Below are 25,256 nucleotides of genomic sequence, written 5' to 3' on the forward strand. Positions count from 1 at the left end.
TTTGAACCAGAGATATCTACAGTTTAGAAAAATCCCAAAGCCTTTTATCTGCTCACAGGCTCCTACAAAAATTGAATAACGTTAGGGAGCACAGATTGATCAAATGGCTATCAAATAAAACAGTTCAGCTATACTCGACAGTCTAGGAGATCCTGATGAATCACTTTGCACATACATCCTGTATTCTGCAAAACGTCTTTGCTAGAGACAGACCTGAGCTTTGTGGACTTTTGATTAGATGCCATTCAGCTGCATTAAGGTTGTTATGTTTTGGAAATTCTGGATAATTACTCCGATCATAATTAAATTTCACTCAGACATTTGCTATCCCTTCCCTTAAAGGAAATGGTCTCTGCATTTCAGAATATTAAATAATGGATTGATCAAAACCCCAATTTCTTTCCTACAAGAGTTCTATTAGCACACAATACACATGGGATGAAATACAATCCTGCTAATGAGATGATTAAGCTAGGCACAGCCTGATTGAAATTTTAAATGTCTGGGCCCAAATGAGGACTTCTCAGTCCACTTAAATTGACTCTCCAGAGAGTTCAGGCAGTCAACAGCAAAATGCAGAGGATGGTCTTGTTCTCCTATCACACTTCCTCCCATTCTGCAGCAGAACATTGAGCCCATTTTTGTTAACTTAGGTAAATCTAAAACCACTCCATTAGAATCAATGTCAATTTTTCATATAAATACAGGGTCTGACCAAAGCAAATAAGAGAAATGGAAGAAGGAAGGAAAGTAAGCAGATCCAGGATGATCTTCCATATTCTGGGGAACTCCTTCATCACAGGAATTCCTGGGAATATAGCCCCTATTTAAGGAAACTAATTGCTGCTAATTTTAAAAGGACTGACTGCAGATAGGGGTTTTCTTCATAGCAGAGATTCTGGTTTAGGAGCAACTATTTTTAAGGAACACTATAAGAAAACTCAGTAAGTTTCTTCATTTATGTTCTTTTCTGCCAAATAAGAACTTACAAATGTTTTTGTTCTGTGTCTCTGAGAATGTCAATCTCAGCCTGCACACCTGCTACACTCAGCCTTAGAGATCCCAGATACATATACATACATATATATATACACACACATACATATATATATACACACACATATGTGTATATATATAATTATTTCTCAAAATAATTTAACTTTCTCTGAGTGTGCCAGTGGCTCAGTCTCATGCAAAAGCTCTACAGATAACAGCACCCTCCCAGTCATGTAGGTTCTGTCTGCAGTCATACTGGGAAGGGCATTCACACATCTCAGAAACACGATATGCACTGGCACTAGAGTGACTCCATACTCAGTTACTTCAAGAACAATGACCATGGCATCAGATGAAGTAAATCAGCCTCCTGATCACAGCTAGTTTTCCAGGCTTATCTGAAGGACTTCAGTAGAGTTGAGGACATTGCAATCTTGCAGCCAGACACCTCCAGCAGGAGCTTTCAAAGGAATGAATTAGAGTGTCTAAGAGTTAAGCTGCCTGGGAAAAAGTGACAGCTGGAAGGCCATCTGGGGCTCTGACAGGATGGAAAGGATACAACTCATGGCATTCAGCCTTAATTCTTCTTGATTATCAATAAACTGCTTCTCTTGTTTTCCATTTTTTTCCCTTCCTTACTCTTAAATGTTGTCATGAGCAAATATTTGAGAAATTAGAGCTTTTCTTCCCACCACAAAGGTTTTTTGGTATAACATAGCATCTGTAATGCTTTCATTTCACCTAGTACTTAGCCATCAGCTTTGGGACTATGATCTCTGTCTCTACTTCCCTACAAGCACTGTGTCACTTGCCCACTGCCACCACCAATACACATAAATACGTATCTTAAGATCAGCAACTCCGCACAATGAATCAAAAAATCTATAAAGGCAGGAATGACTCAGTTCTTGGAGAACATAGCACTGGATGTTACATCAAAAGAAAATCAAAAGCAACTAATGCTGAGGTAAAAACTTGTGGCAACTAGCTTATGCTATGACAACATTGCAAGTCCACAGGACATCTTCAGATGCTTTCTTTCCAGAAGTTGTATCATCTTTGTTTCTGCCTTGCAAAAGTCTACATTGATAACTGTGTTCTTCTTGCTAGATGTCAGCAATCAAACATCAAGTATTTAAATATGATATTCATTTTTATAATGAATTTACATTAACTGCAAAATATAGCTGAATATATACCATTTTAGCATTTTTGTTGTGTCCATCATCTTAGTCCTATGGGACTTCAGAGGAAGATTGAGTGCATTAGAACTACTTCAGCAGCAAATTATAGGCTCTTGCTGTCCATCTCCTCACACAGAGTCTGCAATCGAATTCTTTTTTCATTTGGTGAACATTGAACAATAATTTCAGTAAGAATAAAAACTGATTGAGCAAATTAATCAGGGAAAGCTGAGAGTAATCTTGGTATCTCATCATTCTGGCTGTTAGTGGCATCGTTATTATTTGTGTTCCTTCACTGCCTACAATCTATTTATTCACATGTAGAAAGGAATGAATTGAAACAGTGGAAAATTCAGTGCTTGTAGAAGTGGAGAATTAATAATGTTGGGTAAGCATAAGCAAGGGCACTGTGTAAACTCTCACCATACTCTCAACTGCACATGGCACAGACTGCTAAAATGGTGAACTATGAAGATCTAACAAAAGTGAAGTACCTCCTAATAAGACACTTGGTAGCAGCAAAGTCTCTTTTGCACCAACGACTAATACTTGAGCTCTGGTAATATTAAAACCTATTTGTTGTCTATGTTCTGCAATTTTAACTAACCAAAGGTTCACAGAAGCAAATGAGATTTTATCTACCCTACAGTCCACAAAACTACAGCTATTTGAATAGGAAACTTTTCTAATTGAAAAGGTGAAAGTATAGAATACATTTGCAAAGCTAGAAGACCTGCCTTCTTGTATTTAAAAGTCATCCCAAATAAAGTTTAAAAAAAGGCAGTATTTGTGGATGTATTTCTTTTCTGTTGCTTTAGAAAATTGAGCTAAAGCATAGGAATTTTGTGCCTCACAAGAAGGAACATTTACCAAAGAGTTATTTCATTTTAATAAATCCATTTAAGATGGAATAAAATTAGAGTCATCAATTGAATAACATCCCAAAGAAACAGAAAATTAATAGCTTGAGCTGAAACATAAAGATTATTTGATGGGGCATAAGGAAGACAAGCTTAACTCTCAAGCTTGGAGCCTGCACAACTGTTCTGTCCCCAGAGCTTGAACAAAGCCTATGAACAACACATCATGTAAAGAGATCATCCAGGTTTCTGAGTCAGATCCCACAATCTCAAGCAAATGCATTGTACAGTCCCTTTTATGACACAATCAAGATCCATTCTTGAAACTGATTTAATTTATTCATGGGAAAGTAAACAAAACTGAGCAGAATTCAGGGGCTTCCCTTTCTTGTTCAGCAAAACCATCTAGAGCATCACTCCCTAAGAAAACAACTATATTTTGTTAAGTGTTTTATTAAGCTGAACATAATGGAAACTAAAGGCTGATAATAGATAACAGGAGAAACCACTTAACCTTTTCTCCATTTTTTATGTTCTTTCTTCCCTTCTTTCTCATTCCCCCTGTTCTTTTTCTGTTTCTTCTCTGCATTTAGGACATGACATACTTTACATTTGAAACCTGTACATAACCTCTGTCCTGCACAAGTTTTTCTATACCTGTATAACTGAAATAAATGAGCAAAAGGAGTTATGTAGAAGGAAACAGAAGGCAGCTTTCTACCCATCACAGAAGTCCTTGAATGCCTTTCACCACCCCTCTTGAGAGTCACCTGAGGTGCAGGTAGCCCAGAGGGGCTTGTCGCAAGCTTCCAATGCCTCTGGCAAGTGCACATATGAGAACTGATGCTCTTCCAGCACTAGCACATTTCCTGAACACATCCAAATGTCCTTCTTTGAGAAAATGCCGCCTTTATAATTGTTTATCACAGAAAGACAAAGAAAGCTAAGGCAACTCCAGTTAAACTGACCTTATTTAATTAACCTTATAATTACATGGATACTAATGTGGAAAACCGGCCATTGCTATAATTGGGAAGACATTCTACACCTGAATTGAATATTTGACATCGCTTGAAATCCTCTCCCCGCCCCATGCTCAGACTTTACCAAGGTAGAGTCCCATGACTTTAACAATGCATATTTTATTAACCATCAAAACAATTAAAGGATTTAATCATGAAATGCCCAACAACTTCAGGAAGAGGTCCATAATATATAAAATACATAGAATACATAGAATAAACCAGGTTGGAAGAGACCTTCAAGATCATCGCGTCCAACCCATCAACCAATCCAACACCACCTAAACAACTAACCCACGGCACCAAGCACCCCATCAAGTCTTCTGAAAACCTCCAATGATGGCAATTCCACCACCTCCCCAGGCAGCCCATTCCAATGGGCAATCACTCTTTCTGTATAGAACTTTTTCCTAACATCCAGCCTGAACCTCCCCTGGCGCAACCTGAGACTGTGTCCTCTTGTCCTGGTACTGGCTGCCTGGGAGAAGAGACCAACATCCGTCTGTCTGCAACCTCCCTTCAGGTAGTTGTAGAGAGTAATAAGGTCACCCCTGAGTCTCCTCTTCTCCAGGCTAAGCAACCCCAGCTCCCTCAGCCTCTCCTCATAGGGCTTATGTTCCAAACCCCTCACCAACTTTGTTGCTCTTCTCTGGACTCGTTCCAGCAAGTCAGCATCCTTCCTGAACTGAGGGGCCCAGAACTGGACACAGTACTCGAGGTGTGGCCTAACCAGTGCAGTGACATATGTAAAATCTTTTGCCTCCGATATCATTCTCTAGGTTCCTATTCTTACTTTTAAACCAAAATCTTTGCACTTCATTTGAGAAAAAAAAAAAAGAAAGAAAGAAAGAAGAAAGAAAGAAACCACACATTTTGCATATGCTTTAGCAACAGTTAGACTATTTTCACTTTGGCTTCAATATTTCAGTTCTATAAAGGGACATCAAATTTTGTAAAACAAATGATTCTAGAAAGAAGGTAAAGCATTAAACAAAATAATGTAACTGAAATTAAATAATACTTTTATCTCCTGAGCAAGCTCTGAAAGGATTTAATCCATAAAATACTACAATGGAAGTAATTATGAGGTTTGGTAATTCTTATAAATTGAGCAGTGTGATTATCTGCACTTCATTAAGTGCATTAACATGTTGGGTAAAATACTTATAATTGTATCACTCAATTTACTGGCCTTGCAAAAGTTGTAATGCATCTCATAGCAAACTCAATATTCTAGCAAAATAGATTACAGTGGACGTGCTAGAGCATACATCAAAGTACTGCCCTCTCCTGGCTAGGATCTGAACACAGTAGAAAATAGGGTCTCTAGCTTATGGATTTGTTCTATATTCCCATAGGGATAAAAAAACAAAAGCTGTTATATGCAGCTGGGGCAGCACTGAAAATCTGGGCATGTCTAAACTTTAATAAAATGGAAGTTACTTATTTCCTGGGACCAAACAGCACCATTCATTCTCTTTCATCCCTCTCAGGCTTTTTCAGAAAAGCTGACACTACATGTTTCTCTGCAGCCCAGATAGTACAGGTGAAGTTCAGGAAGATGTAGTTTTCTATAGACTGTCTCAGATGTTCTGTGAGATGTTAAAGGGAGTAAGACATGCAAAAGATAAATAAAAAGGTGCTATAAAGTCATAAAGAAAGTAGAAATCAGGTTAAAAACTAAAGAAAGAAAAGAAAAGAAAAAAAAAAAAAGTAACCTACTGGTTAAGCCCAGAACACACTGGAATTTACCATAATAGAAAGAAAGAATGTTAGTGGACATCTTGTTAGTATGCCATGGTTTTGCTTCCTTTTTATTTGCACCAGAGCTTTTTAGTTCTTAGACCCCCTCAAAAAAAAAATAAAAAATAAAAAAACAAAAGATCCCAGAAAACCAACCATAACGCTAAGTTTGGTTAAGTCCTAAAAGTTTTTCAGTCTTAAGACATCTACTATGAAGCTATAACAGATTGAGGAGACCTGACTATGTATATACCCTACTGCAGAAGGTATAGTTATGTATGTCACAGCACAATATATAACATTATGTGATGTGACTTTACGCAGAGAATGATGAATGCTTGTTTTCTTGCTTTGCTTTGAGACAAAACAACAACAACAATGAACCACTGCTTTAACAGCTTCCTAGATCTCAGTAGAACTGCCTAGAAAAGCAGATCATTTGTCATGCACGCGCACTATTTACTAACGGCATTTGGCCTAGGGAAAGAAGGACAGATGATTCTTGGACAGCATTAATCTTCAGATTATTTTTTTTTCTGATAGATATTACCATTTAGCCAAACCTAAAAATCTTGAAAATAAGGTATTTTTTCATTTTTCTTTTTTAAGGTCAGAGGAAATAACTGCAAAGTCATCAGATGAAGCATTGCTTCATTTTTAGAAATAAAACTGTGCTGAAATTAGAACAAAACATGCTTTAGCTGAACCAGAGATTCATAAAGGTCTTTTCCAACTAAAATGATTCTAAGATCAAGTCCAACTATTATCTAACTCTATCAAGTCTGGTGGTGAACCATGTCACTTCAGACCACATCTACACATCTTTTAAATGCTTCCAAGGATGATGATGCAAACATCTCCCTGGAAAGCCTATTCAAGTGTTTAATAACCCTTTCAGGAAGTTTCTTCTCATATCCAATCTACACCTCCCCTGGTGCAACGTGAGGCCATTTCCTCTCATCCAACCACTTGTTACTAGAGAAAAAGAGACCAGCAACCACCTCACTTCAACCTCCATTCAGGGAGCTGTAGAGAGTGAGGTCTCCTTTCAGTCTTCTTTTCTCCAGCCTGAATAACTCCAGTTCCTTCAGTCCCTCCTCAGTAGAGGTGTTCTCCAGACCTTTCACCAGCTTTGCTGCCCTCTGGACGCATTACAGCAACTCAGTCTCTTTCTTGCAGTGAGAGACCCAAAACTGAACCCAGCATGCAAGGTGTGGCCTCACCAGTGCTGAGTACAAGTGCACGATCACTTCCCTACTCCTGATGGTCACACTATTCCTGCTACAGACCCAGTATGCTGTCAGCCTTCTTGGCCACCTGAGCACACTGCTGGCTCATGTTTAGACAGCTGTCAACTAACACCCCCTGGTCCTCTCCTGTTAGGCAGCTGTCCAGCCACTCTGCCCCAAGCCTGTAGCATTGCATGGAGTTGGTGTGACCCCAGTGCAAGACACAGAACCTGGCCTTGTTTAACATCACACAACTTATCTCGAGCTATCAATCCAGCCTCTCCAGATCCCTCTGCAGAGCCTTCTTACCCTCAAGCATATCAACACTTCCTCCCAGCTTAGTGTCATCTGCAAACTTATCAAGGGTACACTCAATCTCCTCATTCAGATCATTGGTAAAAGTATTAATCACAACTAGACCTAATACAGACCCCTGGGGGACACCACTAGTGACCAGCTGCCAACTGGACTCCATTCACCACCACTCTTTGGGCTTGGCAATCCAGACAGTTTTTAATCCAGCAAAGCAACCACCTATCCAAGCCATGAGCAGCCAGTTTTTCCAGGAGGATGTTATGTGAAAGTGTCAAATGCTTTACTAAAGACCAGGTAAACAACATCCACATAATCCCCTTGTGCAAAAAATTTTTGCCCTCTGTCTCAACTGTCAAAAGTTGCCACAAGTTCTAAAGAAAGACTTTATCTCCCTGTTACATGGCCTATGTGACTGTCAGTGGCTTCACATAGAGTTAGATGATTAGAATTGCATACAGCACAAGATGAAAGTTAACCTCCACTCTCACTTCCAGCACTATTGGCTCGGTAACACATTGTATAATCTTATGTAAGAGGGAAATGTATGAGCTTAAAGCACCTTGAAGTATAACTGCATTCAGGAGGCCCATAGTTATACAAAATATGTTTATAAGGCAAGTATAAATATCTCCTCATTCTGTTGTTATTAATACTTGTATAGAAAGTAGCAGTACCAAAGCAGATATTATCAACCTTGTACATAGCATACTAAATTTTGTAACAGAGTTTTGAGAAGAAATACTTTAGGAACTTGGGATCAATAAGCTTAAATTATTGGGTAGAGAGAGGGAAGGCACCTCTAAGAATCAAAAGCAACCCACAGAATGAAACAGTCAAAATTCAGCACTGGAAAAGGCTGACAAGCATGCCCTAGAACTGCCTACTATATCTTGATTTGTATAACGCTTCACATGTTTATGTCTTTGAAAGAGGGAGTGGGAAAGCTTTGAGCAGAAAGATTGGAAAATTTGAAGAAGGTATATAATTACTTGAAATATACAAGAACAGACAGAGGAGACAACATTCACAGAGCTAAGCAAATATATCATAGAAAAGTATTGACTATTGACAAATGTAAGGAAGCACACACAGGAATACCTGGAACTGTTCTCGCCCATCATTGAGTTCTAAATCAGCTGTAGCCATTTGTTAATAAACCTTGGGAGTCAGCACAGATAGCTTTTGGAAATAATTTGCTTGATACTCAACAGCCAACAGAAAAAGCTTACAATTTGTCAGGATGTATAAAGAATGGGGTTGAGAATAAAAATGAGATTACAATGACACTACATAAATCAATAGTAAGGCTTTACTTGGAGTGTTCAGTCATGGCTACACAGCTTAACAGAGATATAAACGAAATAAGGGATCCAGAAACTGACAACAAAATTTAAACTGCAATTACTTTGTATCTTCTAAACCAGAGGTGAAGTAAGTAAGAAAGCTTGCTATAAAGGAGGTTAACTGGATTCTCCTGCATACCATTCATAGCATCAAAACAAGAGGATGCTTTAAAAGTGAGGTTAAAATGGTAACAAAAAGAAATTACCGTGGATATACATTTTCAATCTTCAGGAAATTGAAGCATCAAACATTAAATACCTGGGGTTACAAAATACACCTTGGATAGGGAATTCTTCCTGAGACTATTAAGTAAGATTTGGTTGGTTTTTTTATTCCATGTAGTTAAGACCGATGCTGGAGAGTAGTTACTGACCAGCACTGTCTGACTCTGATAGGTCCAGCGCTTCACTGTTTAAACTGCTGACACGGATCATGAAGAGCTGATACTAAGAGTAAATTGCTAATATTCAGCCATAAGGCATTTCTCATACATGATTTTGAAGATGTACAATTCCCCAGGTAGAAAACAAAGCTGGAAAAATGCTAGTCATTTAAAGCTACTAGAAACCATTTGAAGATACAAAGACATACAGACAGAAAAATGCAATTTTTTTTCTCAGTAACTGCAGAGCCAGGAAGTTCTCTTTACCAGGTGTAATTTTTCAGGGTGAATGAGACTGACTGTAGATCAGTAAAACATAAACAAGATGGCAACTGAAATTCTGTGAACCCTTTGACATGTTAACAAAAGAATAATATGCAAATGCAGCCTAATCCCATGCCAGCATACTCCTTCCTGTTGCCTTTGTTCACATTCCTGCCCTTAAATAGACACTTGCCTTAAAGTAGTCTGTGCACACTGGGGAAGCAAAACCATTAAATATTACGTTCACAAATTTCACTGCAGTCTGCATATTCAAGTGCACAGCAATCATTCACGCCACTGCAATACAAAAGGTGTACTGCTGAATCCTGTGCAAAAACAAGCTTTTTGCAGAAGTGACAATAACACAAGTTTATAAAAAAACTTGAAGAACAAAGGAGCTCTTAGTTCTTGAAAAAGGGGGGGGGGGGGAAATCTCACAGCAGAATCTGTGAAGCTTCTGGGACTTATTGACAGATTCTCTATTTTTAAAACAGGTAAGAGCGACTATCATGGAAAATAAGCTGTCAAAGGATTCCCCATAATACTCCTCTGTCTTGTAGAACAGCAAAATTGGAACACACAAATCAAACACAGGCAGCTTTATTCAGACCGCAAATTATATTGTGTGTCCTTGATGCTTTCTGTTTTAGTATCCCCTTTATAAATGCTTTCACTTAGGACAAGACTCCACTGGCATTAACCCTGCTAAAATCCACTTTCTGTTAATGTGAGTTTGTGAAATTTGGTCATAAACAACTATAATGGCTATATTTTAATTCAGACATTTTCTAAGTCTGCTTTCATAACAGTTATTTTTTCGTTATTTGTGAGTTATTTGCTCTAGGACTTCTAGCAGAAGACAGTTGGAGAATCAAAGAGAAGCTACAGCCTCAACAGGAATACCTACTAATGCACACAACAGTAGCACTTCAAAGACTGTATTTCTGTCATCAGAATAGAATAGAATTAACCAGGCTGGAAAAGACCTTTGAGAGTCCAACCCATCATCCAACACTATCTAATCAACTAAACCATGGCACCAAGCACCCCATCCAGTCTCTTCCTAAACACCTCCAGTGATGGTGACTCCACCACCTCCCTGGGCAGCACATGCCAATGGCAAATCACTCTTTCCTAACATCCAGCCTAAACCTCCCCTGGTGCAGCTTGAGACTGTCTCCTCTTGTTGTGGTGCTGGCTGCCCAGGAGAAGAGACCAACCCCCACCTGGCTACAACCTCCCTTTAGGTAGTTGTAGAGAGCAAGAAGGTCTCCCCTGAGCCTCCTCTTCTCCAGGCTAAGCAACCCCAGCTCACTTAGCCTCTCCGCATAGGGCTTGTGCTCCAAACCCCTCACCAGCTTTGTTGCCCTTCTCTGGACACGTTCCTGCAACTCAATATCTTTCCTAAACTGAAGGGCCCAGAACTGGACACAGTACTCAAGGCGTGACCTAACCAGTGCTGAGCACAGGGGCAGAATGACTTCCGTGGTCCTGCTGGCCACACTGTTCCTGATACAGGAACTGATGGAACACTAAAACCTATACATTTATCCTACCATCTTCAGAAATTTTAATAAGTTTCTTTGTCCAAAAAACTCCCTTGTAATCACAGAAGTCTTGAGCACAGTACAGATTACATTTTAAACATTGTTTTCTACATTTGGCACAATATTTTGCAGTGAACTTCCTTTTAGAAATATTTCTCGCCATTTAAACCACTAACATACTAGTATCCCTTGGTATTGTTTAGGTGCTTATTCAATATTAAAAAATACACTTTGCATCCCTTAAGATACTGACTTCAACTTACAGCCACTGAAACTGCAAAAAAAACCCAGCCACTGCTGCAAATACCTCTGCATTTGAAAAAAATCACTTCATAAAAATGCATATTCGTTGTGAACACACCTACATTTAGCCCATATCTGGGGCTAAGCTATAGCAGTTGTTCTGTACACTGATGACCTCTCACCAGCAGAGAAGGGAAATCAGGAAAAGGAGAGAAGACCCACAGGCTGAAATAAAAACAGATTTCATGAAATAGCCAAAATAATACCTATGTCAATACAAAATATATAAAGCTATAATCAGCCCAGCAATGGTACAATTGTCACAATATCCAAGAAAGCAGTCCTCAAGAGCAGGATACAGAAGAATAGCAGTGTGAGAAAAAGCCCAAGGAGGAAGCTGTAACAAAAAGCTCCCCTCTCCTCAGCAAACTTTCTCCTTTATACTGAGTGTGATGTTCCTGGTACGGGATACAGTGAACTGTCTTGGCTGACTCAGAACTGCTAATGGCCTGCAGCCCATGGCTGGCCTGGGATTCTGTCCCAGAAAAACCAGAACAACACCACATACTATATTTCAAAAAAAACTATGCTGTTATTCTAATTAGATTGCTTTCTTGAAATTAGTATCAACATACTTGTAATTTTGGTTGCATTTTTCCATTTAAAAATCCTGAACTAGATATCATGTTGAAAGTTTCTACAAAAAAGCCATTGCACTAAAAATACTGCCAAAATAAAACTTTGTTTCCTGGATGTTTTTAATGTTATTTGAATTGTGCTCACAACCAATACAAGTATCTGGGGTTCACACCAAGTAAAAAGAAGAAAAAAGCCTACCTTCCAAAGACTTCCATACTATGTGAATATACACATATATAGTATGCAAATATATACAGAAAGGTGCAGAGGTCCTCCATATAATAATGTTTTTAACACTTACTTTTCAGAGTTTTCTAAATGTTGTAAATGCACCACAGCAGGCATCACTGAGGAAAAATATTGGTCCTTACTCTGAGAAGCTCACATGTCTCACTTTCCCAGGAGCTGACTGCTTCAAACTCCACAGGGGTTGAATACCTTATAAAAATAGCTAATAAACTCAGTCTTGACCACGGTTCACACCCCAGCTGGCATCAGATAATAAATAACATCGGGTAAAGTGAGGAAGTTTGTTGTCTTCCTACTCAGAGCATTGTCGACAACCTGAGACAACCTTCCTGTGCACTTCACCCTTTGTTAAACCTCACAAAACTGAGGGAAGTATTCACTGACTTCTTTCAGTTTCAAGTACATACAGAAGTCCCTGTTTCTTGCCCAGGACTTCTTTCCAGAATCAAATTGCCAATCCTGTGGAATAAATAAATTTGTAAAAGTAGAGGAACTAGATGAAGTGTTTAATATACAAGCATCAACTCTCATAGAACAGGGATATGCGTCCCTAGCTCGAGACTAAAATCTCCTTGAGACCCCCTTTGCCACTTTGTTCACTCCATAGTACAGTATAATGGTGGTTTCATATATATGACAACATTGCCTAGGCAATCAATGAGAAGTATCATATTGTCTGAAAATTTCTTGGGCTTCTTTGTAACTGTTTCTGGTATTTTTGTCATGGTACCTTAAAAGCACCACTATAAGGGATATTACTGCTGGAACTGCCCATAAGAATAAGGAATCTGAACAGAATACAATTCTTTCAAGGTTATTAGTGAATCTGTACTGTTTAAGGAAGCAAAACCAGATATACAACTTCTGTCAGTACAGTTCACTGTGGGACACTCTCTTTGGGACAGGTGCAAAACCCAGTTCTACTGAATATTTCTGCCCTTTTTTTTTCCTGCACTGTAGCTAGTGAGCTTTCTACATGGGTTTTAAACAGTGCTTCAAAAGTGCCTCAACTAACTGACTGACAAGACACCCCTCAAGAGCTACTACAGATAAATAATTCCCTCTTCCAATAATCACTGGAGAGTCAGAGAACATACCAGGCAAGTATGATTACTGCTCCAAGATGTCTCCCTAAAACTATAGGGACAAAAAACACGTAATTAAAGCTGAAGAATATCATATTGATTAGCACCACAGAGAGAAATTAAAATGGTTCTTAATTAATAATCTCTAAAAATGACACTGTTCTTCATAAGGTATTAGTTGGAACAAATATTTTTAAATGTTGGAATAATTTTCATGCTTTTGCAATATTAATACACCTACCATCTGATTTTGTAATTTTTTTCAAACATCACTTTGAAGCTCCTGTAGCAAATTATACAGTGCTATTATTAATTACAGCTTGCAACTTGAAATACAGTGTTATCAATAGAGTTCAGTTGCATAAATATTAAAGCAAAACTTAAAATTGAATTAAACTGTTTCCCCTTTGTGAGAGTATGTTAGTATATTATTAGTTGTGAAAATCAATTTGTTAAGCTTGAAACCAGTCTTTAAAGCAGAAATATCTTGGGGAAAAAAGGTTACATTTCATGCATTGTACTTCTTCAGCCTTCATGTTGCAAGGTTTTTTAATCTTCTATTAAATAACATTGGGGGGAGAGGACAAGAAACGAGAGTCTGTTCATTATCTTACTTAAAATATAAAAAGCTTAAGCTTTATATCAAAAGGTATACAAAGAATACGGCAGAAAAGGTGAATTAATCTTAACAATTGATCAATTTTATTTACTTCTAAACTATCAATGAAAAGGCGGAGAAAAATGTTACATATTCTTATTTTCATTCTCTTCCTACTACACTTTGGCTTTATCCACTGAAAGCTTTAGAAGTCCAAAAGATATTAGAAGTAAGCCAGTAATTCAGGGAAAAGCAGAGACAGAACAGACAGCTTTGGTCACACAAATAACTGACGAGACAAAGATGACCCTGACTATGTCAAAGGAATGTCATGGATCATTCTCTGTAAACAAAACATAGATATGCTGAAGTCTGAAACCATTCAAATAAAGCTACTGTAGCATTCACTCAGTATACATAATCATTATAATTGGGTACATAGCTACCAATGTGATAATGGGAAATGCTTAATGGTAAAATATTATGAAGGATCATAACTGCAGTCACTTCTCAGAAAAATGCTCTTAACTGCAATATACCAGGATAAAGGGAGTACCTAAGACTACAAAACCCTATTCCTAAAAACAAATATTCAAGGGTATGCTGATATTAAGTTCACCTTTCTCTTCTAGGGTAAAGTTGCTCAGTCAAAATCTTTTCCTATTGTCCTCTTTGCTGTCTTATTTACACCCATAGCAAGACATGCAAAATTGACATACAAGGGGAAAAAACAAAAGAGGGTTAAGCAATGTGGAAGTTCCTCATCTCCTCTCAGTGATCAGCTACAGTTCCCTGGCTTTATAATCTTTATCTTTTTATCTCTTTGGATAGTTTCATAAGAATTTCACAGCCAGTATGCATCACTGCTTGTGTCAATTTTTCTTTCACCATTATTGAGAATAAAATCTGTCATGTAGCATTTCATATATTTATTGTTTGTGGATTCGCTACACTTTCCAGTACAAACACTACACTAACTGAGCAAATATTCTGACCTCGACAAGGTTTTTCTGAGCCAAATGTTTTTGTATTTTGTGAAAAAGAATGAATAGGATCCCATGATTTTCCTTACAATGGAAGATTCATTTGGCATCTAATAGCAAGGAAGATGAACCACTAAGAGAAAGTAAAAATAGAAACTTTCCAACATTTATTTTGCCAAACATTTATTTTGTCAAAGTAGAAATGCAGTATTAAGCATGACAGTTTAATGAGGACTTGGTAAAATGTGCTTCCTTTTTATCCCATTTGTAGTTTCTCATGGTAGAGTCCACTTTCTCTCAGTTTGATGCTTAAACTTTTAAGCATTTTAATTTTGTGTGAATTCATTCCTTTGGCCAATGTACCAAAATGATTTGATCATGATGCTGAAATCACTATAGCGATATCATTGATTAACTCCAGTAGAAAATTATATAAATTTAATCATTGTCTTAAAACAATAAAGCATGGAAGAATGCATTGGAATAAGTACCATTCCCTATTCTCTTTGCAATCATTGTCATGTAAACTATTCAATTTCCAGATATACTTTGTCCCAGACAGGATCTTTGTCATTAAAATGAGAGCAGATTTTGATATGCAATATATTCTATGACATGTCAGGGTGGCACCACTTTGACCTTTTCAGTATTACACATTTCATTTGGGAGCCTGTCCCTTACTTTCTGTTTCTGTTACTGATCAAGAAATAGAAGCTGAACAGAGGGCAAATCAAACTGGAAATTAAGAGGCTAAAAGTCAAGCTCATAACAAATAGCTACCTGAAACTATAAGTACATGAAATTCAACCCTATTTTTAAAATATTTAAAACTCTAACCCCTTCTTAAGCTGACTGGAGAAAACTTAAAAAAAAATACAAACAAACAAACAAAAAACCCAACCAAGGTTTTCTGTCAGTATTTTTGAAACTGCAGTCTCACACATCCTCTCACGCACTGAACTTTTTGTCAGAAATGGGTGTATCAGTTTCTTTCACATTCTTTCCTCAAATTTATTGCTCTTATGCTTACATTCATTGTGTTTCCAATTATTGGATATTTATCTCAAACAGGATGTAAAGTAGAAACCATTTGAGCTGTCCTGTGCATCTCTGTGCCAGATGCACCAGGGGAGAAATGCCCTGATAGGTTCTTTTAACCAGTTTTTCTGGTTTGCGTGCAGACTTGTACTGCGTGATGTCTTTTATAAACCTACCTAGACACTATAGTCTCAGACCTCATCATTAAATATAATTCAAACTTTCCATCTCAAAAGTTTATCTAGCCCCATGGTTCAGTTGGATGTCTGAGGACAGCGGATAACAGAATCAGGCGAGAAGGAATAACAAGAAATCATCCAGTCCACCTATCAGCCCCAAGGAAGATTATGTACACTTACATAAACCCTTGGCAGGTGTTTGTCTAATGTGCTCTCCCAGATCCTCAGCAATGGAGGCTCCAGAATGTCCTGAAGCAAGATGGACTAATGCTTTTACATCTGAACCAGTAAAAAGGGCTTTCTTCAAATCTAAATGGAGTCATGCTAGAGAATAATTCCATTACTTCTGTTTACATACACTGTGTTTGGATGAAACAACAGAGCCTCTAACTTTTTCACAGAAAAAGCATCTGTTCCAATATACTCCTAGTCCTTCCCAGTTTGAAGTCATCTCCAGATTCTACAGGCATACCCTTCATTTCAAGTTCATCTAGACTAAACATGAAAATATTGGCTAGTATGTGATCCAGCATAAACCCCTGCCAAACACAACACAACACATTCCTCCTTTTAAGCAGAAATCATTGCTGATTGCTCTGTGGGCAACATTTTCTAAATAAGTCTTCATCCAGCCTATGGTATTTTTACCTAAATCATAATTCTCGAATTTGCTCAGCAGAATACTGCATGTGGCAGTTGAGATAACACTACTGAATTCAAGAGACATGACATCAAGTGCTTCTTCTCCAGCTACAAAGCTATTATCCTGTCAAATAAAATTGTTAGATGCCTTTGATATTATTTGTTTGACAATTCTGCATTGGCTACTGATCATGTCTCTGTCACTACATACGATTTACCTGCTTATTTATTTCAACATTCTTCTAGGAATTAAAAGTTACTTGTCCGTTTTCCTTTTTCAGCACCATTTGAGTCTTTGGTACCCCCTTGGAGGGTAAATTGCTATGAGCACAGAGGTTGTCAGCGTCTCACACACACTGGTAGAGAACAAAAGTGATAAACACAGATATTATAATGTTTAGGAGACCCATGACTTTAGGAGACTCATGATTTTAACTGCTTTGGATTAATATTTAATAAATTAATATTATTAATAATCATTATTTAACAAATTACAATGGTCTTTTTAAAATCTAGGGCCAATCAAGATGCAACTGACACAAACCTGATTCACTGTAATTATAATGAAATTGTTGTTATTACACCCTTTTGAAGAAGAGTTCTACTTCCAAAAATGAGAAAGTAAAAGAAGTCCTGAACACTTTATTTGCCTACTTTGAGAACTCAGCAGAACTATCTGGGCTCCAAATGGTGAAGTCTGGGGCAGCCAATCTATTCATGACCTTACATGACACAATAGATACACTATCTCTTTCAATATGAACTGTGGAAGAATTATCCATGCTTTGCTAAGTCCAGATCAAACCACTGTATTGTAGTCAGCCTTAACTCTCCCATGAAGACATCCAGGATCTGACAGCATTGATTAGAAGCTAGAAACTGAATATTTATTAATCGATTGAGCATGTTACATATACTGCCTCCCTTATAGCATACATTGCTGCAGTTTTGTCTTGATGACAAATTGTTGTGAGTAATCAATAACCTTTACAATCCAAGTGTAAGTACCTGAAACATGTGCCTTCCTATGTGACTGAGATGGCCTCTATATTTACATGAAGTTATTGAAAATGGAACATAGCATATTTTCTCTCCCAAGCTGACTTCAAAGAATAGGAGTTTGCCTGTACATGCCCTGAAAGTCAAGTCCAGTAGATTAATCCAGGTTTTTAGAGGAAGAAGGGGAAGACTGTTTGCATTTTTTGCCTTTTCTGTTTTGAAAGGATATTATTTTGTGTCATTTAACACTGCACTTAGTGAAAGACCAATTCCACCCTCTTTCAAAACACCTGCTATTCATCATCTTATTCCTTGGTGGCCAAAAACTACTGCTGCTGAGAAATATCCATTTTTTTCAGGCCAGAAATAACTATGGTAGTGTGAAAAAAAAAAAAAAGGGGGGGGGGGGGGGAAGATCAAAGGGACTTAAATATACTTCTAATAATAATGTCTGTATTTATACAGCACATTTCATCCTGAAGGAAAAACAGCAAGGGTATGTCTTTGCACTTCACAGACTTTTTTTGTATTTAAAATTCATCAAAATTAAAACCCCTAGATTTATCATTTCTGGAACATGGAAAATGAGGTCTCACTGGATTATGATTTTCCTATTATAAGTCAACCACATCTCCCAAAATTCAGCTACTCATTTCTTTTTGCCTCTAATTCATGAAGAAGCTCCCCACCATCCCTTGTAAAAGGAGAGAGAGACACACATTTTTTGCCTCTCTCAAAAGCTCTTCTTAAATTACTGACAGAACTGTCACTTTGACAGACAGGCAATCTGCAAAATCATCCATAAACCTCTCCATGTGAGTCCAGGTAACACGCCTGCAGTTGTCCTGATCACACTAAGTAGACCTAGGCAGAGCTTGGTGTTGCTGCTATAAATACACCATCTGTAAACATACACTTACCAATTTCTCTGGAGATCTGGGTGAATGCCTCCACACCACTTTCTCCATAGTTGCCTTCAGAAGCCAGGGTTGAGACATAGTTCCACCCAAGGGCTGTCACGATGTCAACCATGGCCTGTGCTTGGTAGGAGTCTGGTGGGACCACTCGAGAGAAGAAGTCATACCTGGTGTTATCGCTCAGTTCTGGAGCTGTAGATGCATAGCTGATTTGAGGTATCTGCAAATAGATTGACAAGTTGTTCAAGCCAATCTAATACCATTTTACACTACATACTTGTATGTTTGAAAGGCTTAACATAGAGTATGCACAGGCATTGCACAGAGATGAGTATCTTGTTTTAATTAAATCAATTGTTCAGAGAGTACCTCAGATTTTGTAAAATGTCAGTCAAGTCTTATTGTATAACACTTTCACCAAGAAATAATGCATTCTGCTCCTTTCCAGATGTCACAATTCTTGACATGTAAGTATAACAATCTCTTTTTTGATCCTAGCTCTGATAAGAACAGGTGAAGGAAAAGAGAAAGAAAAAACACAGGAGGAATTCTTACTAAATTCTTACTATTACTACAGAAGATGAAAAGGTCAGTTTTGATGACTGTGATTCTTAAAAATGCTACACTTAAAATCTGACAAGTAAAATACAGATTATTTCCATGTCATTGTTAGGTTTATTTATATACATACAAATGTGCTTTCTCATTTTATTTTCAACCCCTCTCTTTTCATAGAGTTTCTAATATGGTGTTGTGCATGATTAAAGAATATGGAGACTATGTCATTAATAACAAATCTCATGAAAAAACAGACACAAAACATTCTCTGTGCACAGTATATACACTGGGAAGAAGAAAGGTTACAAGGATGATAATCCTTGTGGAAACAAACAACAACAAACAAACAAAATGCCCCACTAAATAACTGCAAGGCTTCCTGAAAATAAAATATCTTCATAGGAAAAAAAAACCCAACTAGGGTAATTTTCTATTAACTGTTATCTTAAATTTGTCAATGACCAGAAGAAAATGTCTTTAAGCAATATTCAATTATTCTGAAGAGTATTTTGGTGCAGGAAAGTTTAATTAGTATTTTTGCTAATTTAAAAAAGGAATGTTTTACTCATTTTAAATGGTAAAACTTATAATAATTACTAGCTTGAAATAAAAGATACTCCAAATATTGCATTGCATTTGTAATCTGTATTAACAATAGGTGCTTGATTCACATCTTACAAAAACATAAAACAGTCTTCAAGAGAGCAATATGAATGGAGTTATTAAATTAAACCTGTTGAGAGCTGAATTTAGCAATCCCAGAAAACAAGGGATCTGGTGAATGCTTGCTGTCCTATTAGATGCCATAGTAGAAGGCTCCTGTATGACCCCCAGGTCCTCTACAGGGTTTCCTCATCAGCACAAAGTAAAAAAGGGATCTGAAGCAAATATAGAGATTATAGAGTCTGGTCATTAGCCTATGCAAAGGCAGTATAGACTCTTACAGCCTGGGGGGAGGGGGGTGGGGGGGTGGGGGGCTGGAAAGTCAGCTTAGAGCCTAAGGGATGGCAAAACAATTTCTCAGTCAGAAGCAAAAAAAGCAAGCAAACTCTTATGTATCTTGGCTATATAATACTTAAAGAAATGTTCTACTCATGGAAACACCTCAAAATAAATAAATCAGAATGTTGTAATAAGAACAACCAGAGAAAACAAAAAAGAAAGGAAAGGGAGGATCACAGTAAAAGTTAAAGGTTACACCTCACAGAAATCAGTATTCCTAACACAGTGAAGATCCACCAAATAAAAATAAAGGACAAACTGTCCTTACAAAACTTGCCTTGTATAAACTCTCCCTCTTTCAGAAAATATTTGAAACACCTTTATCCCTTTAAAGACAAGAGATTTTGGCCTGCAGTAACACAATTACATGCATATCACTCCCTTTTGAAATTTACCCTATTACTCTCTAAACCACTCTTCTTTTTTCAGATGAAAAAAGAAAAACAAAGACAACCTCTACGGTTTCACTTATTTTGCTCCTAGGTGTGCCATTTCACAAATACCATGGCATTGTCGCTTTGCTGAAAATTCTTTCACTAATAATGTTCATAAAATCAACACCAGCAAGAGATCTTTTTGACAGATACACTGTCATTGAAAATCTTAAAGCCTAGACCACAGAGTTAGATCCATTAACTTCCTCAGTTCCTGTTTCTCTTTAGGCATGAGGTGAATAACAACCTATACTTACATATGTGTTTGTAGGAGAGTCGTTGGTTCAACATAGCAATGAGATGTTTCAGATCAATAGAGATATCTTAGGTACTTATTTGGGGCTTTGTAAAATGCAGGGAAGAGATGCTGCTTTCCTACTAGTCATCTCTTTTTAGTTCAGCTTCTTCCCTAAAGTTATTTGTAATAACAGTGGAAGAAAATGGAAGGTAAATATAGTCCCAGCCCAATACCCCAAAATCATTGGGCATACCCTGTAGGCTTAAATCACTAGTGCTTTATAACTTCTGCCAACATTTCACCAGCAAGAAAGAACAATATGCCATGTAAAAGTAGGGGAAAAGACACTCTGTAAATAGTAAGTCATTCTAACTTTTTAGAAAAGTGGTTCATGCAAGGGAACATGTAGTTTTTGTATACGTCCCTCATGGTACGGACAACACTTTGCATTCAAGAATTTCCTCCCCAAAACTGCAGGTCTCCCACCCAGAAATACCTCGTGGATTTCTTTCTGCGAAAGCATTTTATGCCAGAGTAAACACAAACTTACTTCCTTGCCTGCTTTGAAATGTACATTTGTATAGGGCAGAGCACTGAAAAACAGCTTTAAAATGTGGGGATCTGGGGTACATTCCAACAGCTACACAGCTACTGAAGACTCATAACAATACTCAAAGGCTGTTTTTTGGCATGAGGACAAATTGTTAGGATTTAGTGGTTCAATAATACATGAATGAAAAAAAAATATGTACATTAAAATATAACAACTCTAGTTATGGGCTATAGGTTTAATAAACCATTTTACATGTCCCCAAGTGCATTTTCAAGGTAGTGCATAATGCCACCTAAGCAAGGGAACTGTTCAGCTCTGCCAATTCAGTAATATGTGTTTTTAAAACTCCCTAAATACAGGCAGTATTTATAGTTTTAAGTTCCACGAGCCCCTTGAGACTTCAATTTGCATTTTGAAAGAGACCTGTATGGGGGACGGGGGAAGGGCTGTATTTATCATTCTAGATTTCTCAATCTAAATTGTCAAATTTAAATACAGTATCTGTAAGATTTACTTTGTATTTAAGCGCTATATAGCACTGTTAATAGCGTATTTCTTTTTCTTTAGGGGAAAAAAAAAAGGCAACAATGGATTATGTAACCACGTCTGAATTAGTTGTCATACAACAGCTGTCACATTCACTAACAATGGCTAAAAAGCATTCATGTTTGAGCATTCACTGGCATTTTTTTTTCTATTCCTACCCTATGGTTTGCCCAAAGCCTCCTGTTAACTTATCATGAGAAACTCTTGACTTCCAGATGGTGAAAGACTTGAACTCTTTGAAATAATTTTGCAGAGAAATTCACAGAATTTCCTTATGCTCATAATTTTTTTTAAGCTTGACGTATACATTATATGTTTAAAACCAAACATTTATAGCATGATGCTTTGAAAAAGTATCTTGTCTTAGTTACATCCTAGTCTTAATCTTGCCTACTACAGAACTACTGCTGAAACTACCAGCAATCCTTCAATCCTTTAATTCAGTCATGGCTTCATCTCATTCCACTGTCCTGTTGCAAACCATTTCAAATAAAACCAAAAAGAAAATAAAAATTGTTCATAATTAAGTAGAGTGGCTAGTATTTCAAGGTACATTCAAACCAATATAAACAATCAAGAATAGTCTCTGGTTTTCCTGTATCTTTCTGCATACATCTCCTAGCTGATTTCAAGGCTCTCTCTAAAATTCTCCCTTTCCTAGAGCATTAGAGAAGATGAAGTTGTTAACATTCAGAACTGTCCATAAGTGGTGACTGTTGCAGCACTTCGAAGGGGGAACCATTATCCTTAGTCAATATCCTCCAAGCATTACTACAGAATAGACATCTACTCCATGATGGACAAAGTATGGGCAACTCCAGAAGTGCCAAAGGCATTTAACATAACTTTCCGCTTATTTCATCCAAGTGGTAAACCATTGCCAGTCCCCCCACACACTGAAATAAAAGCCACTGACCACTCCTGAAGACTATTCATAAGGAAGCATTACACTGGATCTGTTTAGTGGGTCCATTGCTGAAATCCAAACTTAAAAACACAGAGGTGGTGTACTCTGGATGGTAGAGGAAATTAAATTACCTAGGTTTTCACTTCCAATAATGTGTCTTTACCACAGTAGGCACCTCATAGTATGCCTTCTCTTCAATGACATGGTGCCCAAGTTTTGTGTGTAAGTTCACTGGAACCTCTTTTATATTGAGCTTTCAAATCCATTTACATGCTACATTTGTCAATGTAAAGTATCAGCTGGTCATTTCAAATGCCATCTTCCTTTATGCCGCCTTTCAGCTGAAAGAATAACTTGGGAGCAGAGTAATAGTGAAATGAGCTAAGGGCATAAGAAAAAAAAAGACCTGAGATAGAAATCACCAGCAATTTTGAACATTACTGATTATGAGTTACAGCAGCAACTGTGCTATACAGTCAACCTGCCTAATGGGCTTAAATCACTCACATCTTCAATTTCACTACCCACTCAAGTCCTATTGCTAATTTTCATATATCAGCTAGCATTTTTTTCCCTTTCTCTTTCTCTCATCACTGAGCAGTTGTTGGGGATGTTTTGTTGTGGTGGTGGTTTTATTTGGTTGGTTGGTTTGGGTTTTTGAAGGAATATTAACACATTAAAAATAGTAATAATTGTCACTAACAAATTGAAGTCAATAAACTTTACATTAATGGTTACTCAGTATCAACTGGCATTTTACCACCACCTCATAAAGCTTGCAAGGGAATAAAAGTGCTTGAAATAAAATTTGACTGTGAAAACACATTTTCAATTTGGTGATTTTCTGGAATTTTAAATGTCTATCATTAATCATTAACGGCCCTGCCTTTTAAAGATTTTTTATTGCCACTTCTGTATGGCAAGAAAGAGTTTGTGAGTGGAAAAAAACACCTCACAGCAGTGAAATGAATCCTCAGGATCTAGATCTTGAACAGTTGCTGGATGAGAGCTGAGGTCACTCTTTTTCAGCATTAGTCACATTTGTACATCACCATCATCATCTTAGCCTGTTTTCACTCCTGAAAAACATGTCAGCCTGCAATACAGTAATGTTTAACTCATTCAGGGTACACATTCAAGATTCAAAGACTTTGATGAGGCTTAATAACATCTTACATTATACCTTAGAGGATTAAGAATGTTCTTTTTTGTTATTAAGTGTAGGAGGAGATAAAATGCACCCTGAAACTGCCCATTTCTCTCCACTGAGTATAAAGGAAGCCCGGAAGATTAATACAAGCTATTACGTGCACACTATATAGGACAATACTGTAAACAGTCACACTCTGCTGAATCTCACAATCCCACTCATTTTTGGCTATGCATGACTATAAAGGACATCTACGCACAGCTGATGATCAACTTCCCTCTGTTACGTCTTCATTTTTCCATCTATGCCAGAATCTGAATGGGTCACCCATGCCAAAATTAGGAACTTCATTTAATTTCTCAGAGTAAACCAACATTACATCAGCCTGGGAAGATACAACACATTACAACTCAGTAATGCCTTTGGAGATGCAAAATGCCCTGTTCAATGCTCTAAGCAGTTGATTAGAGTGACACCTTGCCAGCTTCACCAGCTGCAAACCAACCCTGCTAGGAGCTCATGTGGAAACATTTCTGCCTATCAAGCTTTCTGATTCAGTCCATTTCCATGGACTTTACTATGAGGAGCAGAAGTGATCTGTGACAACACATTTTCCCAGCGGATGTGTACATGTATTCTCTTATAAACATGTGTCATTCTAAGCTAGATTTGTTTAGACTTACACACTTGATACTCCCTCTGTATGTTAAAACCATTCAAGCCCATTCTTTATCATGCGTCCAGCAATGCATCTTGTTCAGGAATTACCACAGATGTCCAAACTCTCCCCAAAAACACATTCACTTCAGCTACAGAAAAAGAAAAAAAGAACAAAATCCCACACACAATAAATTTTAAAAGCCATACAGGTATGTTTCTCACCTAGATGAATACATTTTAAAATGCATTTAGTTCAAAAAAGTGCAGTGAATTTAAAATTTTGAAAAGGTAAAGAAGAAAAGTTTCATCTGAAAGCCATCATTAGCTGATTTCACTTGGAATGCAGGATTGATTATTTTTTTTTAATTAATTTAAATTATTTATAATAGACATATTCCATTCTGTTTGCAGGAAATATCATGGCATTTTCTGTCAAGGGTGCTTGCAATTCATACACGTAATGATGAGGAGCTAATGAGAATGTTGTTTAAAATCTTTTGAAAATTCCCTATATGTTTGTATGGTTTGTGTGCAAAGATGTGGTCTTTGTGATAAAATGCAGCAGCCATTGCTATTTTTCCCTTCCAGACACAGGGACAGAAGTCATCTATCTCACCTAAATGTTTCTGAGCTGGGATGAGTAAATTATTTCACTCTTTCTTTTCACTTCCTATTACTCTTTCACTGGCTTTATTTTACTTCTCTTGCTATCAGTCACCTTCTGAAGACACATTCCTGAGCAGAATATAT

At 37.4% G+C, this 25,256-nt stretch overlaps 1 protein-coding gene across 1 annotated transcript in view; it reads right to left on the reverse strand.

Annotated features, from left to right (window-relative positions):
• Positions 1–25,256, reverse strand: part of GRM8 (glutamate metabotropic receptor 8) — a 339,948-nt gene that overhangs the window by 253,241 nt on the left and 61,451 nt on the right. Inside the window, 1 exon segment of the mRNA XM_054173798.1 lies at positions 18,462–18,678. Within this exon segment, the coding sequence (XP_054029773.1) occupies positions 18,462–18,678 (217 nt within the window).

This window comes from Dryobates pubescens, chromosome 27, assembly GCF_014839835.1.
Source record: "Dryobates pubescens isolate bDryPub1 chromosome 27, bDryPub1.pri, whole genome shotgun sequence".
NCBI classification, from domain to species: Eukaryota; Metazoa; Chordata; class Aves; order Piciformes; family Picidae; genus Dryobates; species Dryobates pubescens.